The sequence below is a fragment of the Rattus rattus genome, chromosome 5 (genome assembly GCF_011064425.1).
Source record: "Rattus rattus isolate New Zealand chromosome 5, Rrattus_CSIRO_v1, whole genome shotgun sequence".
In the NCBI taxonomy this organism is placed as follows: domain Eukaryota; kingdom Metazoa; phylum Chordata; class Mammalia; order Rodentia; family Muridae; genus Rattus; species Rattus rattus.
This window is the reverse complement of record NC_046158.1, coordinates 65022947-65042833: the sequence shown is the minus strand read 5'-3', so window position 1 is coordinate 65042833 and position 19887 is coordinate 65022947. Positions and strand designations below refer to the sequence as shown.

Sequence of the window (19887 nt, the reverse complement as noted above, 5' to 3'; positions counted from 1 at the left end):
CGCCACACTCAGCTAGTATTTGTTTTGTTTTTAAAGATTTAGTCATTTATTTATAATATAAAAGCACACTGTAGCTATCTTCAGACACACCAGAAGAAGGCATCAGATCCTATTACAGATGGTTGTGAGCCACCATGTGGTTGCTGAGATTTGAACTTAGGACCTCTGGATGAACAGTCAGTGCTCTTAACCACTGAGCCATCTCTCCAGCCTGTATTTGTTTTTGATATAGCATTTTTATATAGTCTAGGTTAGCTTCAAACTTGCTATGTAATGGATGATGATCTGTGAACTCCTGAACTCCCTGTCTGTATCTCCCTGATTTTGGTTTGTATCACTGTCCCCATTTTTCTGATCCGTAGATAGAACCCTGTTACTCGCTTGTTAGGTAAGTGCTCTACCACTAAGTCACACCTTAGCTCTACAAATGAGACTATTTTCACTGAGTAATTCTAAACCATGGCAAATACAGCAGGCCAAAATGCATAGGCAAAACCAAAGTCCTGCTGCCCTCTGGTGGTGGCCTGGTTCTCAGAACAGGGGAGTGTGTGTGTACACAGAAGCAGCAGGATAAACATGGTGCATTTTCCTAGATCATTTTTACTTGACCTTTTTTTTGGGAGAAAAGAGTAGGTAATGCAAAACATGTTTTATATTAAAACAGATGCAGATAGTATTGAATAGAATATAAAATTTACATTACTTTTGAGACAAAGTACTTTTGACATCAAAGACATTTCAAACTAAGCTACTTATGAGCTTCTGGTTGCATCCCTCCCTAACCCTGAGCAGAAGACCCTGCTGGCTCACACTACCTAACATCATGGCCTCTGCTGCATTGACAGAAGTCTAAAAGCAGCAAAGTCAGTGCTTACTCATTTGGCAAAGTACCAGTGAATTTACTTAAACAATCGACACCTTAGGGCTTTCTCATCTTACGAGCATTTTAACCTGACGTTAAAAGGCCTGAGTGAATAGAATCTCAATGCTTGAGTTGAGAATTTTCATTGTAAAGTGAATTTTCCTCCAGTAAGTGTTTTTAACATGCCTCACTGAGGGTCTGACATGCGAGCTGGACAATATCCTAGGAACCTGGTCACCAGATAAGGAGGTACAGATACACTTTTCAAGGGCGTCATCACAAATGAAAACAAACTACTCACCTTCTGCAGTAACAAAAAGGAAACAAATGCTTAGGAGCAGGAGCTTATAGTAATGGAATCGCAGTGAAGACAGACCTTAGAGGCTGGAGGGCACTGAGCACTTAGGGGCTACTGTTGTGCTACGGTGTTTGCTTCTTGTGCTACAAGAAGTCAAGAGCTTCTTTGGAGTGAAAGGCCATCATATTTTCTCCCCAAATCTTGCTTAAGCCTCTGTAACTGACCTTTCTCTCTGTTGGTGGTGACAACTTTCTCTTCTATAGTAACAGAAGGCATACAGCTACAGTTACTCAGCAGCATTAAGAGATAAGATGGGTCAACTGCTTGGAAACATGGTGGGAGGTAGACTGCTGGTTGCTGTTGACTTTCTAGCATCTATGTACTCAGGTAATCATAAACTCCCACATGGTATCCTTTCTTAATTTATCAACTCTTATGGAATTAGTTCCTTCTAATTGGAATTCTATTCTTCATTTGACAAACCTGACTCAAATCTACATGACAACCTGCTTAATATTTAGGAAAATACGTCTGTTTTCTGTTTAAAACAAGAATTTGGAGAAATAAATGCCCCACTTCAAATAACTACTGGGGAACACTAGTGGTAAATGATGTTGTGCTAGGAAAAAGAACAAAAAAGCAGACACCAATCACCTCCATTTTCCCAAGATTAAATGATTATTAAAAAAGCGTGCCACTGTATAGAAATCAACATTCTCTCCCATAATTCTGTGCATTGGGACTATAGAAATGTCACTGTCCCTGCTCCACATCTTCACATTAACATTCTCAGGTCACAATAGTAATTCTTCCCACAAGGAACCTTCCGGAAAAACAAGCTGTTTCCTCGGCTCATATTTCCCTGGAAAAGAAAAGAAACAGAAATATAAAGTCTAGCATGAAGATGAACACGGCCAATCTAAACCAGCACTTAGAGCTGGACAGGTTTCTAGGAGATGTGACTGAAATGACTACGATAAGACTGGACCCACCAGTAAGGCTGTGTTACAGAATTTTCACCAAGTACCTCTTATATCAGCTTCTTCATGTATGAAACACTGTTGTTTGAGTAAGATATGAGTAACCCAGATCTTCGCAGGCTTCGCAGGAATGTCGTGGAAAATGCTAAGCATGTATCTGATATATCACAGATGACTAATAAAACTTTGCTGCTTTTCTAAGCACATATAGAATCAATGGTTTCTCAGATAAGGTTTCTCTGGCACCTTATTCCATTTTTCTATGTTCTTTCCTCCTACAACAGGGCATTACTTAGAAATGGGAACTGCAGTAGGAGACTGTCTTATAAAACAGTTAAAATCTGGTCTGGAGAAGGGCTGAAGTGTTTCCCACACATGTGCAAGACCCCAGCTGGGTTCAATGACCAGCACCACAAAAAGAAACTGAAAAACAGTTATGGAGAGGTAGCACCGTGGCAGAGCCCTTGCCTATTATTTGCAAGGCTCTGGGTTTGATCCCTAGCACTCCAGGAAACAAAACCAAAACAAAATAATAACAGCACCAGACCAAATTAAAACAAGAAAGGGGTGTAAAGGGGTTGGGGATTTAGCTCAGTGGTAGAGCGCTTGCCTAGCAAGCAAAGGCCCTGGGTTGGTCCCCAGCTCCCCCAAAAAAAAAAAGAAAGAAAAAGAAAGGGGTGTAAAACTCAGAAGGGAAATCCATGACATCAATGGTACTGAACTCATTCAAAGAGTCTAGCTTGGATTCAGCTAGCATGAACAGTGAGCAAAGTAACCATAGTAACAACTGGACCTTTTCATCAGAGTCTAGTCTGGGAGAGCCTGAGTTCTGTAAACAAAGCCTTTCTCATCTGTATCCTGGGCTCTGAAGTAATGCAACAAAGACCTTCTTTATATCCTTTCTCTGCAATCCTTTAAAAAGTGCTTGCCACTCAAAACTATATGTAAACTGATGGCCATTTTATGTGATCCCATGCTAAAGTTAGTGGACAGCCTATCCATTATCTTAGTGCCTACTAAAACTTTGTCTAGATTGATCAAAAAATATTTGGTCAATGATGTAACTCGCAGCAGTAACCATAAACTAAAGCTTTGACAAACTCATCCACTAACAAAACAGGAAGCAAGCAGCTAGTTCTGTAGGTATCACTTTGACAAACTTTTGTCAAGTAGATAATGTCTTATTTTCAGACTTCACATCTAACTGTGGGAAAAGAAGTACATAAGAGGTTCTCAGGAGTTACAGAAAGACAAGTCTGCTGGGCTTAGTTCAGTGCAGAGCATGTGCTCAGCCTGTGTGAGGTCCTGGATTCAATCCTCGGCACTAAAATAAGAGCGAGTTTGGAAACGAGTTTGAAATCAGGTTATTACTTAAATAACTAGGAAAATTATCTTTCTGGATTCTATTTGTAACTTTCATCCTGTCATTCAAATAGCTTGTGGTTAACATGTAGGGATTTTACTTCTTTACTCCAGCTGGTAATTTAAGAGAACAAAAACAAAAACAAGAGATAAATACCGCTTTTTGTAGCATGCACCAGCAATCTATCCAAGAAGTATATATTGGGGAGTAAGGAGGAGATCCACCAGCAAGCCTGAAATTGAAAACATTTACATCGTCAACAGATTTTTGGCAAAATTCCAGCATAGGTTCCCTGAGAGATAGTTTTAATGAGACAAATCACACCAGAAGAAAGATCAACCATCCTATAGTTAGGTTTCAAGTCAACAAACAGAAACTTCATTAATTTTGTTATCTGACAATTCACACATGTGTAGGATGTATTCTACTACTCTCTCCCTCACACCTCATTTCCTTCCCATCTCTATCTGCAACCCCTCATCCCTACTGGATTCTTTGCCAGAATCATAACTTGGTTTTATTTTTTGATACATTTAGATTTCCCACTAGTGGATAAATAAACAACTACATGTCTAACCACCTGGGAATTTTCTTCATAAAGAATCTAGATATGATAACAGATATAAACACTGGTGACTACACTCTTTTACCTGAATACAACCCATAATCAATCCTTTAACTCATTTTTAAAAAAATTATGTGTACGGTTGTTTTGCCTGCATGAATGTCTGCGCAAATGTGTCTTCCTGGAGGCCAAAAGAGGGTCACAGAGACCAAGGACCTTGAGTTGCACGGTCTGACTGACCTTGGCTGGCCTCTAACTCAGATCCACTTGCCTCTGCCTCCTGAGTATTAGGATTTAAGATGCTCATTATCAGGATCAGCTATTTAACTAATTTTAAAGTATGTGCTAGGCTAAAACATAGAGACTGCTCTAAAAATCAGAAAATAACAATGTTGGTCAAACATGGACTAATAATTCCATGTAGCTATTTCTTGTAAAAACAGAATCATGTCTAAAGACATATTAAGTCAGATATTAGAACAGGTTTAAAGGGTTTCTTGTTCAAGACCTTATCTTTAGTTATGTGGTGGTGCCCATAGAAACCAGGACAGGGAGTTGGATCCCTTGGAGCTGGAGTTACAGGCAATTGTGAGCCACATGACATGGTCCTCTGAAAGAGCAGTATGTGCTCTTTTCCACTGAGCCAGCTCTCTAGGCCCATTTTTGTTTTTTCTGACACAGTATCTTATGCAGCATATTTTGGCCTTAAACTTGCTATACATCCAAGTTTAGCTTTGATCTTTGTCTTCCTGCCTCCACCTCCCAATTACTAGGACTAAGGCACAAGATACCACAGATGACTATAGAACAGAGTTCGGAGTTAATTCAAGAAGCAACAATCCTGCTGATGTGGTAGACCCACTTGACATCTGCAAATTGGAAATCAATGATATGCGCTAACATATCCCAGGGCTGTACAGGTGGAGACAGTCAAATCCCTGGGGCTCACTGGCCAGCTAACCTAGATGAATCTGAGAGTTCTAGACCAACCAATGAAAGAACTTGTCTTAAAAAACAAGGTGAATGGCACCTGAGGAATGACATTAGACACTGACCTCTGGCCTCCACACATACACCTCTCCCAAAACGCACAATACAATGTGTATCCACACATACACTATGTATGCACATGTGCATGTATCCACACACTTTACATTTTATGAATAGTTCCTATACTCCAAAAAGATAGGAAGTAGCTTCTTAAAAACAGAATCTGATGACTGGAGAGATGGCTTAGGTGTGTGCTCTTCCAGAGGACCTGAGGTCAGTTCCCAGCACCCATTTCAGATGGCTTACAACCACCTGTACCTCCAGCTGTAGGGAATCTGACATCCTTCTGGCTTTCTGGTGCACTTGCACTCATTTGCACAACCCCCCTTAGACAGGTATGCATAAACATAATAATTGTAGCACACATTTACTTCTAGCTTCCATATGCAAACATGTATAAGCACCAGCCAAAAAAAACAAAAAAAAACCAAAGTACTTACCCACAGTTGTTAACAGCCATAAGATTAGATACAAGCACAAAGGGATATGTCAACATACTGGCAAAGAACTGCAAAACAACAAGACAGCTAAGTTACCACATCATTCTCAGTCAACTTTGCCACTCTCCTTTCCTCAAAGGCCTAGTGCTATAATGCCCCAGCATTCCGACGGCAGTCCTGCATCCTCAGCAACCTTGGAATGCTTTTATATAGTCTCAGCTAAAGGTGCTTCTTTTGCTCCAATATACTTCTATAGCTAACATTTGTCAAAACGCCAGAAGGTTATTCTTATCCTAGAATTGGGGTCTCAGTTAAATAAAAGTAATCTACTTATTGAAGAGAAAAAGCCTTAAACTAATACAAATAAAGAAAATATGAGCATTCTCTCAAAGAAGTGCCTTAGAAGCCCTAGCTGGTGTGCTGATTAGTGCTGTCCATCTCACTACATAGGAGGCTGATGCAGTTTTCTAAGGCAGATGGGATGGCTGAGTTACAAGGAAAGTACTTGGTGCCCAGCTGATGACCTGAGTTCAATCCTCAGAACCCACATAGTGGACAGAGAGCTGACTCCCCAAAGTCCTCTCACCGTGGCTCTTACATGCCTGCACTGGCTCCCACAACACAAAATAAATGTGTGAGTACAAAGGGTGCAGCTCTCTAAGTGCGATGTGAAAGATACAGTGTGCTGCTGTCCCTACTCCCCCATGAAAGCTGAATAACACAAAAACCACTTGGGGTAAATACTGCTGTGAGGTAGCAACTGTATTATTACCGTTAACAAAAAGAGTAATGCATTTGATGGACATTTCCAGGGAGACATCTAGCAACTTTAAAACTGTGATCGAACAGGTTAGATTTTTTAAGGAAAGCAAAATATAAAAAAATAACTGTTCCTAGAAAATTAAGAAACTCACTCCTGTGACAGCTTGGGAATAACTTTTCATTTCATTCATGGTAGAGACCTAAAACAGGAAAAAAGCCTCTATCAGAATGAATCATACAAAATCAGATAGTAAGTTAAAAGTCACAAACACACCAATAGATTGCATTTCTAATTATCATCCTGATAGCATGAAAATGAAGTTTAAGAATAAAACAAAATACCTATGATGAACATAAAAGGATGGCAGTCAAGGCTGGGTGTGGTGCTGCATGCCTTATACCCAGCACTTGAGAGACGGATGCAAGTTCAGGTCAGCCAGGGCTGCACGGTCAGACCCTCCCCCCCCCGCCTCCCTCCCATGCCCCAACCAAAAAATGTCAATCAAGATGACTGACATACTGAAACCCTATCAAAAGATTTCCAAATTGATTGTCCTCATCAATCAATACTGACAAATTCCCATCACACTATGATGGTCTAGAAAGAAAAGTACTCACCTCAATATTTGAAAAACAGAAGAAAATTGTGATGGGTAACAGGTTCCATTCCATAGAAAAAGGCCTATGGGAGGTCTTGTTTATGCTATACACCAAGAGATAACTCAGACCCTCAAAACCTCTCAGGTAGAGATTTCTAGGAGCCCCTTTCAATACCCCAGATGTGGAAAACCTTCAAATACACCAAACAGCTATTCTCCATCTTGTGTCCTCTAAAGTTAGGTATCGGGGGAAAAAAAATTGTGAAGTTCTGACAATATCAGGGCTAATCCATGAGCACACTCAGTCAGACTTAAGGGAACTTCTAAGTGTATCCCTCTATAGAAAATAGCATGGTCACGCATCTCAATAGTTTTTTCTGTATAATGTTCTGTCTGGCATATAATAAATTACCATCTTTCTTATAGCTAAAATGGCTTCCAGTGAATACAAAGAAAGTCCACACCAGCATATCTTACCAAGGTCACAACTTACCCCACTGTCCAGTGCATAGGTATTGATGAGATAAGCCAGTGAGTTACACAGCCACAAAGAAATGATGTCACCTAGGAGGCGAGGAATGAGGCCCCTACATGAAGACATGTAAATAAAAAGTTATGATCAAGAAACAGTCTATTCAGTATGAATACTTCCCAAAAACAAGAGATTAAAAACATTCTAGAGGACTGAAGAGACATCAAACCCCAGAGGATAACTCACATTTCAAGTTCAGTCTAGTTAAAAACTGTACTAAATGCTAACATGTAATGACTTTTATTCCCACTTTTAAAAATATAGGTCAGTTATGATCCTCTGACCTACAGCCAATGTCACATTTTACCATTAACAACCATAATATGGAAGGCCAAAGATTTACAAGGTGCTTTGCAGAAGAGATTTAATATGGTCTTACTAAACTATTTGATAATCAAGTTTGGCAGGGCAAAAGATGAGGAAAAAAAGTCAAGTGAGAATGATCCAAATACAGATATAGCAAAAGGATGTTTCCAGAGGTTAGGGATAAAGCTCAGTTGATAAGAGGGCTTGAAGCACAAGGCATTAAACTTGACTCCCCAGTACTATACAAACTGGATGTAGTGGTTCACACCTCTAACTCTAGCCCTCAGTAGATAGAGGCAGGAGGTGCAGGAAGGAGTTCAAGGCAATCCTTTGCTATGCAGCCAGTTCAAGGCCTGGAACATATGTCTGTGTCTTAAAAAAAAAAAAAATTGACATTCATTTACTACATGTCAGTGCTTATAAGTGATAGAGCTGGTATTTAATCTCCGCTCTTCATTCTGCAAGGTAATGTTCCCACTGTTCCATATTGTAAACATAAGTTTGTCTCATGTAACCAAGGCTGGCCTCAAACTTGCTATGCATCCAAGAATAACCTCGAACTCCTGATCCTTTCTCTTACCTCTGCCTCTTGAGTGTTAGGATTATAGGCACTGTCCAGAATGCTCAGTTTTATGGGGCTGAACCCAAAGCTCCTTGTATACTAAGCAAACACAGTACAAACTCAACTATATTCCAGGCTCATCAATATTTTCTTTAAAATCAGACTAGGAGCTGGAGAGATGGCTCAGTGGTTCAGAACATTTATTGTTCTTGCTAAAGATCCAGTTTAGTTCCAGCACCTCCATGGTAGCTCACAACTGCCTGTAACTCTAGTTCCAAAGGGTCTGATTCTCTCTTCTGAGCTCTGCTAGCATTGTATGCCCATGGCACGGACACATATACTTGGAAACACACACACACAAATAAAAATATTTAAAATTGGGCTGGAGAGATGGCTCAGTGGTTAAGAGCACTGACTGCCCTTCCAGAGGTCCTGAGTTCAATTCCCAGCAACCACATGGTGGCTCACAACCATCTGTAATGGGATCTGATGCCCTCTTCTGGTGTGGCTGAAGACAATGGCAGTGTACATTGTACTTACATAAAACAAATAAATAATCTTAAAAAAATAATATATTTAAAATTAAACTAATGATAAGCTACCTTTCCTGTCAGAATATTTATGAAATTCAAAAAAATAAACTTAGGGGCTGGAGAGATGGCTCATCCAGAGGACCCAGGTTTAATTCCTAGCCTCATAGTGGTTCATAACCATGTGTGACTCAAGTTCCAGGGGCTCTGACACCATGTTCTAGCTTCCACACATGGTGGTTTCTGCACATATTGCAACTAAAACATCCATATACATAAAATAACAATTAAAAAAAGAAAAAAGAAATCTAGAGGTAATAGTACAGCTCAGTGGTGGAGCATGTGCAAAGACCTATGTTTGATTTCCAGTATCAATCAATCAAAAGAGAACCATTTTATTGCAGGCAATAAATTTTTGTTAGTCAAGTACAGTAGTTTAAGCTCTTCCAAAGTCAAGCCTTGCAAATACTTATTCTCCAAGTGTAATTAAAATGCATTTTATACTTTTCCATTTTTTTTTTAAAGATTTATGGGGGCTGAGAGATGGCTCAGTGGTTAAGAGCACCGACTGCTCTTCCAGAGGTCCTGAGTTCAATTCCCAGCACCCACATGGTGGCTCACAACCATCTGTAATTGGATCTGATGCCCTCTTCTGGTGTGTCTGAAGACAGTGTCTGTGTATACATATACATAAAATAAATAAATCTTTTAAAAAAAAAAGCTTTATTTATTTTATGTGTACACTGTCTTCATGCACACCAGAAGAGGGTATTGGATCTCATTACAGATGGTTGTGAGCCACCATGTGGTTGCTGAGCATTGAACTCAGGACCTCTGGAAGAGCAGTCGGTGCTCTTAACCACTGAGCCATCTCTCCAGCCCCCAGTTTTTCCACTTTTTAAAAATTAGTTTTCTCATTAGTTTACTAACTGTACTGTAAAAACGTATTATAAAGGTATGAACATCAAATATTTACTAAAAAAGCAAAGAAATTAAACATGGTGTTGAATAATTTTAACCCCAGCACTTGAGAGGCAGAGACAGGTCGGTCTCTGTGAGCCTGAGACACTATCTCAAAAACAAAACAAAACAAAGAAGCAAGGCCTGCTGCAATGGCTCAGCAGGTTAGGGTTCTTGTCACCACGCCTGTCAACCCTAATTCAACTTCCGGAACCCACACATGGAAAGAGAAAACTGACTCCCAAGCTGTCCCGACTTCCACACATGCACCCAGAAGTAGAGGTGCAGAAGAATTGGGAATTCAAAGTCATCCTCATCCAGTTTGAGGTCAGTCATACTATGAGCTATGAGAGAAAAAAAATTTGCTTTAAAAAAAAAAATCCTTATTTCCAACTTATAAAACATCTCTTTTAAGTCAGTAGATGTCTGTAAACATCTTAACATAAAGTAAACCCTGAGAACATTTTCCCCACAAATTAAACAAAGACCTATAGCCTAATTTTCAAGGAAGCTTTTCTACTAATACAAAAATCACAGGTAAACTCAACATTTACTCACGCAAAAAATCCTACGAGACCTTCTTCCCGGTAGATGGTTACTATGGAGTCACACAGTCCGCTAGGCAACAATAAAAGATAAAGGACATTAAGATCACTTGAGCTATGAGAAAGGAGTTCCAGTAACCACCTCCCCACCCACCACCAACAGGTTTCATACAACCCAGGCCAGCCTAAATTCATTAAGTAGAGGCTGACCCTGAACTCCTGTCTGCAGTTTCCAAAGAGGCCTGAGATCACAGGTATACCTCGCAACACTTAGTTAATAATCATTTTTGACAAAGTCAATTTTATAACTCCTTTTGCGCTGGTTGAGTCTCGTAGAGTAGTTAAAATTCCAGTAGAAAAATGAATCTATTAAGGCTAGAGAGATGGCTCAGTGGTTAAGAGCATTGGCTTCTCTTCCCATGATCCACATGGCAGCTCACAACCCTCTGTAATTCAAGTCTCAAGGGATCTGATGTTCTCTTCTGACCTCTATGTGCATCAGACACGCATGAGGTACAGACATACAATCAAGCAAAACATCCATATACATTAAAGTGAAACAATTAACGGTGAAGGGATAGCCAGGAGGTAGTGGCAAACGCCTTCAATCTTAGCACTTGGGAGGAAGAGGCAGCCGTATCCCTGTAAATTTGAGGCTAGCCTGGTCTACCAGGTGAATTCCAGGAGAGCCAGAGCTATACAGAGAAACCCTGTCTTGAAAAATCAATAAACAAACAAATAAACGAATAAATGAGAGAGAGAGACAGACAGACAGACAACAGACAGACAGAGACATGACTATGCAGGGTGTGGAATATACAGTTCAGAGAGCATTTAGTTTCAATGGTCCTACCCTGTACTCTGTGGTCCTTGGCTAGGTTCCTAACTTAGCCTAGGCCCATTTTCTCATATTTTAGTGCTTTTGGTACACAAGCACTAAATGATACAACAGTGTGAATTTGTTCTGTAAATGCTGAAGAACCTTAAAAGTATAAAGTAGTAATGCTTTCTTTTTGCTTTAACAAATTTCCTTGAACAGTGAAAAACAGAACAGGCTGGAAAGATGCTTGGTGCTTAAGACCACTTGCTGGTCTTAAAGGACCCTGGGTCAGTTCCCAGAACCTAAATGGGGGCTCACAACTGTTTCTAACTCGTTTCCAGTTCCAGGATATCTGACACCTCTTCTGGCCTTCATGGATACTGAATGTATGTGGTGCACATACAGACAAGCAAGTGCACACATAACAAAGAAAGAAAAAGAAAACCCCCAAACACTTACCAGTACTTAGTCTCTCTGCCGATAAACTGTACCATGGACCTCAGAGTAATCACTGTAGAACAGAGACGAGACTATTTTAGAGTCAGTAAGGCATAGCTGTAAAGATTTTGCTGACAAGCCCTACAACCGGAGTTTGATCCTTAGAATCTACATAGCAGAAAAATAAAATGGATTCCCAGTTGTCTTCTGACTTTCACACATATCCTGTGGAATGCCTGCCCCTTCTCTGCCAAAATAAATGCAAAACAAATTCTTTTTAATTAAACTAAAATCATACCAACTGTGTTGATTTATTTTGATAACTCTACAGGCTCTCTTTCTTTTTCTTAATCTAAAGACACTATCTGGAAGAAGATGGTGATGCAGGTGAACAAAGAACTCGAAGGCAGAGCCCTGCAGTCGATGCCCACCCTAAGCTATCTAAACATCCAAGAAAGAGCAAAGCTATAGAACAAAGAAGTGAGGTTGTTTTACACTATCAACTTCAAACATACCGTGGAAGGGATGTGTAATGAGGGTAGCAGCAGAACGAGCAATCATCTCTCGAGTTGTCTAGAAACAATCAAAGCACACTTCTGAGATCTAAGTAAGTGCCACTCCTATTCCTATAAACACAGTACAGGGCAAAGGACTAGGCAATGGGGCTTTCCTGTTTTGCAGTCAGACGCTAGCTCCAATGGAATTAATGTCATATTTTGCCATTTCATTATACCCCTCATGAATTTCAACCTGTTATTTTCCCCAACTCTAAACACAAGACAAAAACAACAGAAAGCAAAACACACACAGGCATGCACACACGCACGACAAAGAAACAGAGGAGGTTACCAGTTTGAATAAACTTACTTACCAGAGCTGGACTCATGCATTCATTCATTCATTCATTCATGCATGCATGCATTCATTCACTCATTCATCCATTCATTTGGCAGTAGTAGGAATTGAAACCAGGGCCTCACCCACGCTAGGTAAATGCTCTACTAACAAGCTCTATTCCTGGCCTTCTTTCTACTTTCTTCATGCAGTCTATCTCAGTTTAGGCTGGCCTTGAGCTTACTCTGCAGCCCAAGCAGGCCTTAAAGTTCTGCTCATAGTGCTTCAACCTCCCAAAGTAACTGGGATTACAGCCTGAGGCATCATGTCTAGATGAGGCGTGAATTTGGATTATTTACTTTCTCTCACAATGACAGGTTTCAAAGAAGCTGGTATCTACACGAGAGAGATGTTAGGATTTAGATATATGCCAAACATCTTAGGGACACCAACTCTGCAAGCGTGGAGCCTCAGAGTTTCTACTGAAAGTTATCTTTTCAGTCTAGGAATCTGTATTAAATCTAAGCTAAGTTACATCTCCAGCCTTAGAGTAGTTCTGAAGCAAAGCATGGGGAAGACAAACAAGTGACAGGTTCATTTCAGCTGCAGAATAATACGACAAAAGCATCTCTGGACAAATAAGAGCTAACATGCAAAATTTAATTCTAGCACTCAGGAAAACAGAGGCAGGTGGATCTCTGAGTTTGAGGCCAACCTTATATATAGAGTTCCAGGCCAGCCAGGGCCACATAATGAGACCCTGTCTCAATAAAATAACTAAAAGATAAAAATATAAAAATAAACTTGCTGCATGTCTTCAACATTCTAGAAGATTTTTTTCTTAAAATTTTTAATTTATTTTTATTTATATGAGTACACTGTTGCTGTCCTCAGACACACCAGAAGAGGGCATCAGATCCCATTACAGATGGTTGTGAGCCACCATATGGTTGCTGGGAATTGAACTCAGGACCTCTGGAAGAGCAGTCAGTGCTCTTAACCGCTGAGCCGTCTCTGCAGCCCGTCTAAGAAGACTTTCAAAGCTAGGCATGCTGGTACATTCCTGAAACTCCACACTGGGAGGAGAGGAAAGCTGAGGGAAGAAGGATGGTTGAGTTTGGGCCAGCTTGGGCGACAAGACAGACTGTCAAAATAAGTAATAAATAACAAAAAAGGATAAAATTAGGGACTGGAGAGTTGCCTGAGTGCTCTTCCAGAGGACCCAATTTTGGCTCCTAGCACCCACACAGCAGTTCCCAACTCTCTTTAACTTCAGTTCCAAGAAATACTCTCTGGCCTGCAGGTACCAGGCAGGTGTACAAACAGGCAAAACACCCACACACGTAAAGAAGATAACAACTGCCTCAGCCTTAACGCAGACTGAGTCGCACCTATTCTCAACAGCAGGCTATGTTCTTCTTTTGGGTAATTAAACAGGAAACTCAATTTAAACTGAGGATTTTCTTTTCACTTGGGAACAGATCTGGAAGCCCAGGATGCATAATCCTGGTTCAGTCACGCAGGGTAAATTTATCTCTTACCTCTTTGATAACTCGGTCAAAGGAGGATGGAAATTCTTTTTGTACATTTGCAGATCCTAAGTCCTGGAAATCAAAAGCGAAGACAGAAATCTTGATGGTTTTAAAGAGAAGCCACCCCATAAGACACCACACCATTGAGGTGAAAAGGAAAAGGCTTGGCTTGGCTTCTAGGGAGGAAGGGTCAAGCAGCAGGAATTTGCCAGAGACAGGGATTCACATAGAAAGCTTCAACATACCTCAGGTTTCTCACACTCCTGGTAATACTATAGAGGACACAGAAATGAAGGATAATTAGAACTATCAATGTGTGTTGTTACAGAAAGCATTGACAAAGTGAGAAGCACTGATTTTCTTCTGAAAAACTCCCAATTTTTACTACACATTAATCAACGAAATACATATCTCTGTGGTGGTATTATTGCAAAGTTGAAGATCTAGTTACTTAGCCCAGGGTGACCTTGAACACATGGCAATTCTTCTGCCTCAGCCATCCACGCCTTGGCATCATAGGTAGGCGCTACCATGCCTAGTTTGTTTTTTGAGGTAGGGCTTCATGTAATCCAGGCCAACATTAATCTCTCAAGAAGCTAAGAATGGCCTTGAACTTCTGATGCTTCTGCTTCTACGTCCCAAGTGCTGGGATTTTAGTCACACACTATCACACCAGTTTATGTGGTGCTGGGATGGAACCAGGGCTTTGTACATGACAGACCATACTCTACCCACTGAGTCACCTCATACACACTTAACCCCTACTCTAAGCTTTTGGTTTGATCCCCAGTAATGTAAGAAAAACAAGGTGGCAGAGTAGAATTAACTATCACAACTAAACCCTCCCAGGACCTTATTTACTAAATATATCTATTTAATAGGAAACTGTTCAAACCATTGTGCTAGTGTTTTCATGGAAAAAAGCAGAAATACCAAATTAAGGCAAGATTCTTTTTTTCCAAGGTGAAGAACACAGAATTGATACCCAGTTTAAGTATCATTCTGCTTTTCTCATTGTGACTGCTTCTAAAATAAGCAAGACATTTTTCTCTTCTGGAGAAGAGAATGTGACTTACAAAACCCCAGATTATATTGCAAGAAGAAATATGGCTTCTGGTATATTTTAGAAATAGAAAATGCACTCAAGAAGGCAGAGGCAGGAAGGTCTCGTGAGTCTGAGGTCAATTTGGTCTACATAGTGAATTCCAGGCCAGTTAGGGCTTCGCAGTGAGTTCCTGTTGAGGAGTTGGACAAAAAGAAAATAGAAAAAGGGCTAGAACATAAAAGGGCCCAACATTTTCAAGCTTAGTAGATGACAATTAGCTTTATTATTTACTTTGCTACTTTTTCTCTTTCCCTTTCTTTTTTTGAGACAGGTCTTATAGCCAATAATGACCTTGAACTTTTTACCCCTGTCTCTACCTGCCTACCTGCCAAGTACTGGGCTTATAGGCTTGCTAAACCACGCCTGTGTTTCATTTTCTAGTCTTACCAGATTAAAAAACAGGCAACACTTTTTTTTTTTGTAAAAAGAATAACTACTGGATGCAGTGGCGTACACCTTTAATTCTAGCATTCAGGAGGCAAAAGGAAGAGGCTAGCCACGACTACATAAGGAGCTCTAGGGCAGCCAAGACCACAGAGAGAGACTTTTGTCTTAACCCCATCTCCCACTCCCAAGAAGTCTCCTCAGCCCCAAGGCTTGTACAACACAGACACCTGATAATCAATGATGCTGACCATCCTAGAGCCCTCCCAGCAGACTGTGGCTTAGGGATTACAGTAGGCAACAATGCTTTATCTGTTGTTACGCAGGATATTAGAAGGCGTAAGACTAATGGGACGTGCCTGTAAGAGTGGGCAAAGGTTCAAGAATCCAAGAGTATGTTTTTTCCCCTTCAGACTGGATACATGTCCTTTTGAAGATATCCTAAAACCCACTGCTTCCCTTCTGTCCACAGTTGTGCAGGTTTCTTTGCACATCTGGGTCTACAGATGTCAACTGGCTACCTACATATGTGTGTCCAGGGGACCTCAGCTCAGCACCTTCAAACTAGGTTCTTGTCATGAGGACCTAGAATATCAAATCAGTAACTATATACAATATAAAACCCAGCCCTTGAAAGGCAGCAGGGCACAAAGTAATGAAATGCTAACTATGGTTCTGGTAAAGCCAGGCCTACCCGGGAAGGCCTTTAAGATGTTGGAGTCTGATAAAAATTAGAACAGTGGTCAAACAGATGTCTAGAATTGTTCCTTTCAGCTGAGTCATTAATGTTTATAAAATTTCTGGAAGTGTTCCTAAGCCATTAAGTACCTTTCACCATGTAGACAAGCAAGGGCTTCTACAACCTCTTCAGCTTCAGGTACTTGAAGTAGGATGCCCAACACCCTTCTGCAAACCAGTGTCTGAGCCCAGGTGGGTAGATGCAGCATGTCACCATTTTGAGTGCTTGGAAGCAAAATAAGTCAAATGGGACCAGCACCTGGCAGAAGCTACAGGAGGCCCTGGCCAGCCTGCCCAATATAACTGAGACCACTTTTCTTGCCATGACTACTCTCCATGCCACCAACCTCCACCAGCTAGCACCAGGACCAGAGATCCAGCATAGGGCAAGGAGTGTGCAATCAGAGGAACCCTGAGAAGGATATGGGCTCAGACCATACTCCACTGTAGCACAGAGTCCTATGACTGATGTTGCCAAAGACATTTTACCACCTGTATTGATCAGTTTTTTTTTAACTTTAAACTTGAACAGGCCTTGAACTCCTGACCCCTCTTCATCCTACCTCTAAATGCTAGGATTCCAAGCATATACTACTATGCCTAGCAGCAGCTCTTGCTTCTTTTCAATACTTATAGAAAATGTATCACTAAGCTAATACTAGAAATTTAAAAAATAACTCCACAAAAAAGTTTTAATCAGCTTTCTTTCTCTACATTAAATCAATAAGTAAAAAAGTAAAAAAAAAAAAACAAAAAAAACCCCAAACTGTATATATAAGTGAATGGAACTAATTTCTCCTCAGAATTTGTTTTAAAGGAAGAAAATCATATATATCAAGGTCAATTACTTCAACCTGCACAAACTTCCTGTTTCTTGGCTAAAAGTAGGTATTTCAAGAAAATGTTTTCATTCTGGCATGTGGGTACCCACTTGTAATTGCTGCATTCAAAAGGCAAATCAAATTCAAGACCAGCCCAAGCACTAAGCAAGTCTATACTTTACACAGAAATCCTGTCTTCAATCGTTAACTGATTAATCAGTTAATCAATAAAGAGAAAATGTCTTTTGAGAGAAAGAAATACCAGGGTTATACGTTTATCTTTAAAATTGCTCTTTATAGTGGAATAAACTGTGTATAAAAGGTATCCAAAATATATGAGAACATTAACTGATTGCCTCTTACCTGTAAAACTTTACCATGGACCACAGTTCCAAGGACTCCTGAACACAGTCTTGGAGTTAAGCCTGTGAACAGCCCACGCTTCCCATCGATGCTTGCAATGTGCTGAGCTAAGAACACAAGTCAGAGATTTAGGTTCTAGTTCAAAAACATGGTTACAAAAAATTTCAAGGCAGCATGCCTTCTAAGTATTTTCTTTTTGTAACTCTAGCCCTCAATGTCAAACATTCCAGATAAATCAAAGGCACCTACCATAGCAAAAGAGGCCAGGAAGCTGATATACTTGTCGCCCAAAAATATTCCGTCCTATTGTTGGAGGAAGAGGCTCATATCCCACCTTTAAAAACAAAGGAAAGCATCAACACTAAGCAACACCCCAAATACCTTGCCTGCAAGGTCTTGAAAAAAGACAATCAGGCTCGACTTTGTCTGTGTTTGATGCTGAAATGGAGCCCATGACTGTCTTGCTCAATGCCAGCAAGCTACCTCTTTAGCCACATAATTTTTACAAATGAAAATGCAGTTTATATTTTTTAAGTCAATGATGGGAAGCATCATCTTTATCGGTCTTTTGTTCTTTTGGATGATAGATTAAGACTGGGTTCAACCAACTCCAATTTGCCCTTTGAGTTGGGCCCATAGAGTAAACCATGCAACTAAGATAGAGTATCAAACTGAAAATAGAACAAGGAAACCATTGTGTCAGGAAAGCCTAGTTTACAGATAAGGCTGACAAATATTTATTACAACATTTTTCATACTTGAGCAAAATAAAATATTCACTGAGCTAGCTTCAAATGTCTACCTATATGGCTAACTAAACAAAGGCAAATGCATACAGCTGGGTAATTCACTTACAAAAATAATTACAAGTTAAGTCCACGTTAAATGTAAGACTCATTAGCAATATACAGAAAGTCATAAAAATTAATGATTGCCATTTTATTTGTACAATATATTCAGGGATTATAGTGCCAAAGGGATTCTTGAGATAAAAGAAATACAGGGCAGTTTGGGCTCTCTATTGTTGCAATTCCTCTGTGTTCAAACTCCCTCGGAACTCACTCAAAGTGCTACCATGCAACTTTTAAAACAGTATTTGGGAATTTCATCAACCTCCTGAGAGACTTGGCAACACAGAAGATATTGTGAAATGAAAATTTAGGATATTTGAATTGTTGAGGCAAGAGCACTGAATGTCACTAAAAACAGTGGCCTTTGAGAACTATTGAGTAGTGGGTTCATACGTGTACTGCAAAATACTGTCAATTCTGTTTTAGACACAGATTTCGCTCTTTGTACTTCAACATCTACACTAAAATCTGAACTTAAATTTGTCAACTTGGCAACAATTTGTATGAGTAAACAATTCAAAAATAAGGTACATTCCAGAGTCTTGCTTTTGTTTTGTTCAGAATGGTAAACACTGAGGACAAAGATTCTAAAGCCTGCTGCTCCCTTCCAGAACATGACAATACATGAGGTATGTCAACCCTCAATACATGCTTTAAAATGGCCTGTTCATAACAGGGAAAGTTAGAAAAGCAATTGAAAATACTACCACCAGCTAAAAGTAGGACTCCTTACCCATGAATATAAATGACCACCTTAGAAATATTTTATAGCAGATTAGAAAGATTTGAAAGAGAGGTAAGAGAGACATCCGGGGGTACATTTAAACTCGCTAAAGTGTTTAAATAGAACTGATTTCCAGCTCTGACCAACGTGATTTTCATTGTCATGAACCACATGGGCTACTGTGAGAGCGCTCAATGGATCCTTAGGAAATCTGACTTCATTATCACTTCTCAATGCGCTCCTTGTGTATATCCGGGTATCTGGTGTTAAAATCTCTGAATGGGAATAGAAGTAGAAAGCAAAATAGAAAAACCGAATAAAAACAGTAAGATGTAGGCTTTCCTAGAATTTCAAATTTGTCCTTAGATGTTATTTCACCTCTCGAGTTTCACCGAAAAGGAGTGGCCGAGGTGTGGTGAATGCCAATATCAGAGGGGCGACAAGGAAGGGGGTTGGGAAGCCCTCGGTGGCAACCGGCCAGGATCAGGGAAGGAAAAACAAAGTTGAGAAGAGTCACCGGGCAGGGAAGGCCAGGTTGGCAGTTGGCTGCGGAAAGGGAGCGGGTCTACTTGGGGCGAGCCTTGGGAGGTTTCCGAGAGGGGCCGCGAGGCCGTGGAAGTTGTTCTTGACGGAAGATAAGGGCAGCATCTCGAGAAGGTGAAGGCCTGAGACACAGAGCCTACCCACAGGCGCAGAGGGCGGTGGCGACCTGACAGGACGCCGGCGGGGAAGGAAAGGGCGACGACTCATACCTGGATGAGCACTTTCACGTACATGAGCGGCTGGGACAGGATGGTGAGACCGGAGCCCAGGAGCACCTGACTGGCCGCGTCCGCCATGATGGCACCCGCGGACGGACGGACAGACGGAGTCACCAAGCGACACAGCCGGTTCCAGATCACGTGTCGGGGGCGCCGGCTTCA

General features: G+C 40.6%; 1 protein-coding gene across 1 annotated transcript; it reads right to left on the bottom strand.

The window, feature by feature from the left end:
• Positions 1–580: 580 nt before the first annotated feature.
• Mtch2 (mitochondrial carrier 2) lies at positions 581–19887 on the bottom strand. The gene is made up of 13 exons (XM_032903626.1): positions 19717–19887; positions 17639–17723; positions 17390–17496; positions 14224–14250; positions 13988–14050; positions 12128–12185; positions 11634–11685; positions 10368–10427; positions 7413–7506; positions 6473–6520; positions 5559–5626; positions 3660–3735; positions 581–2022 (listed from the first exon to the last, which is right to left on the bottom strand). Exons 1-13 carry the CDS (start codon positions 19801–19803, stop codon positions 1936–1938), a joined length of 912 nt encoding a protein of 303 aa, XP_032759517.1. The 5' UTR covers positions 19804–19887; the 3' UTR covers positions 581–1935.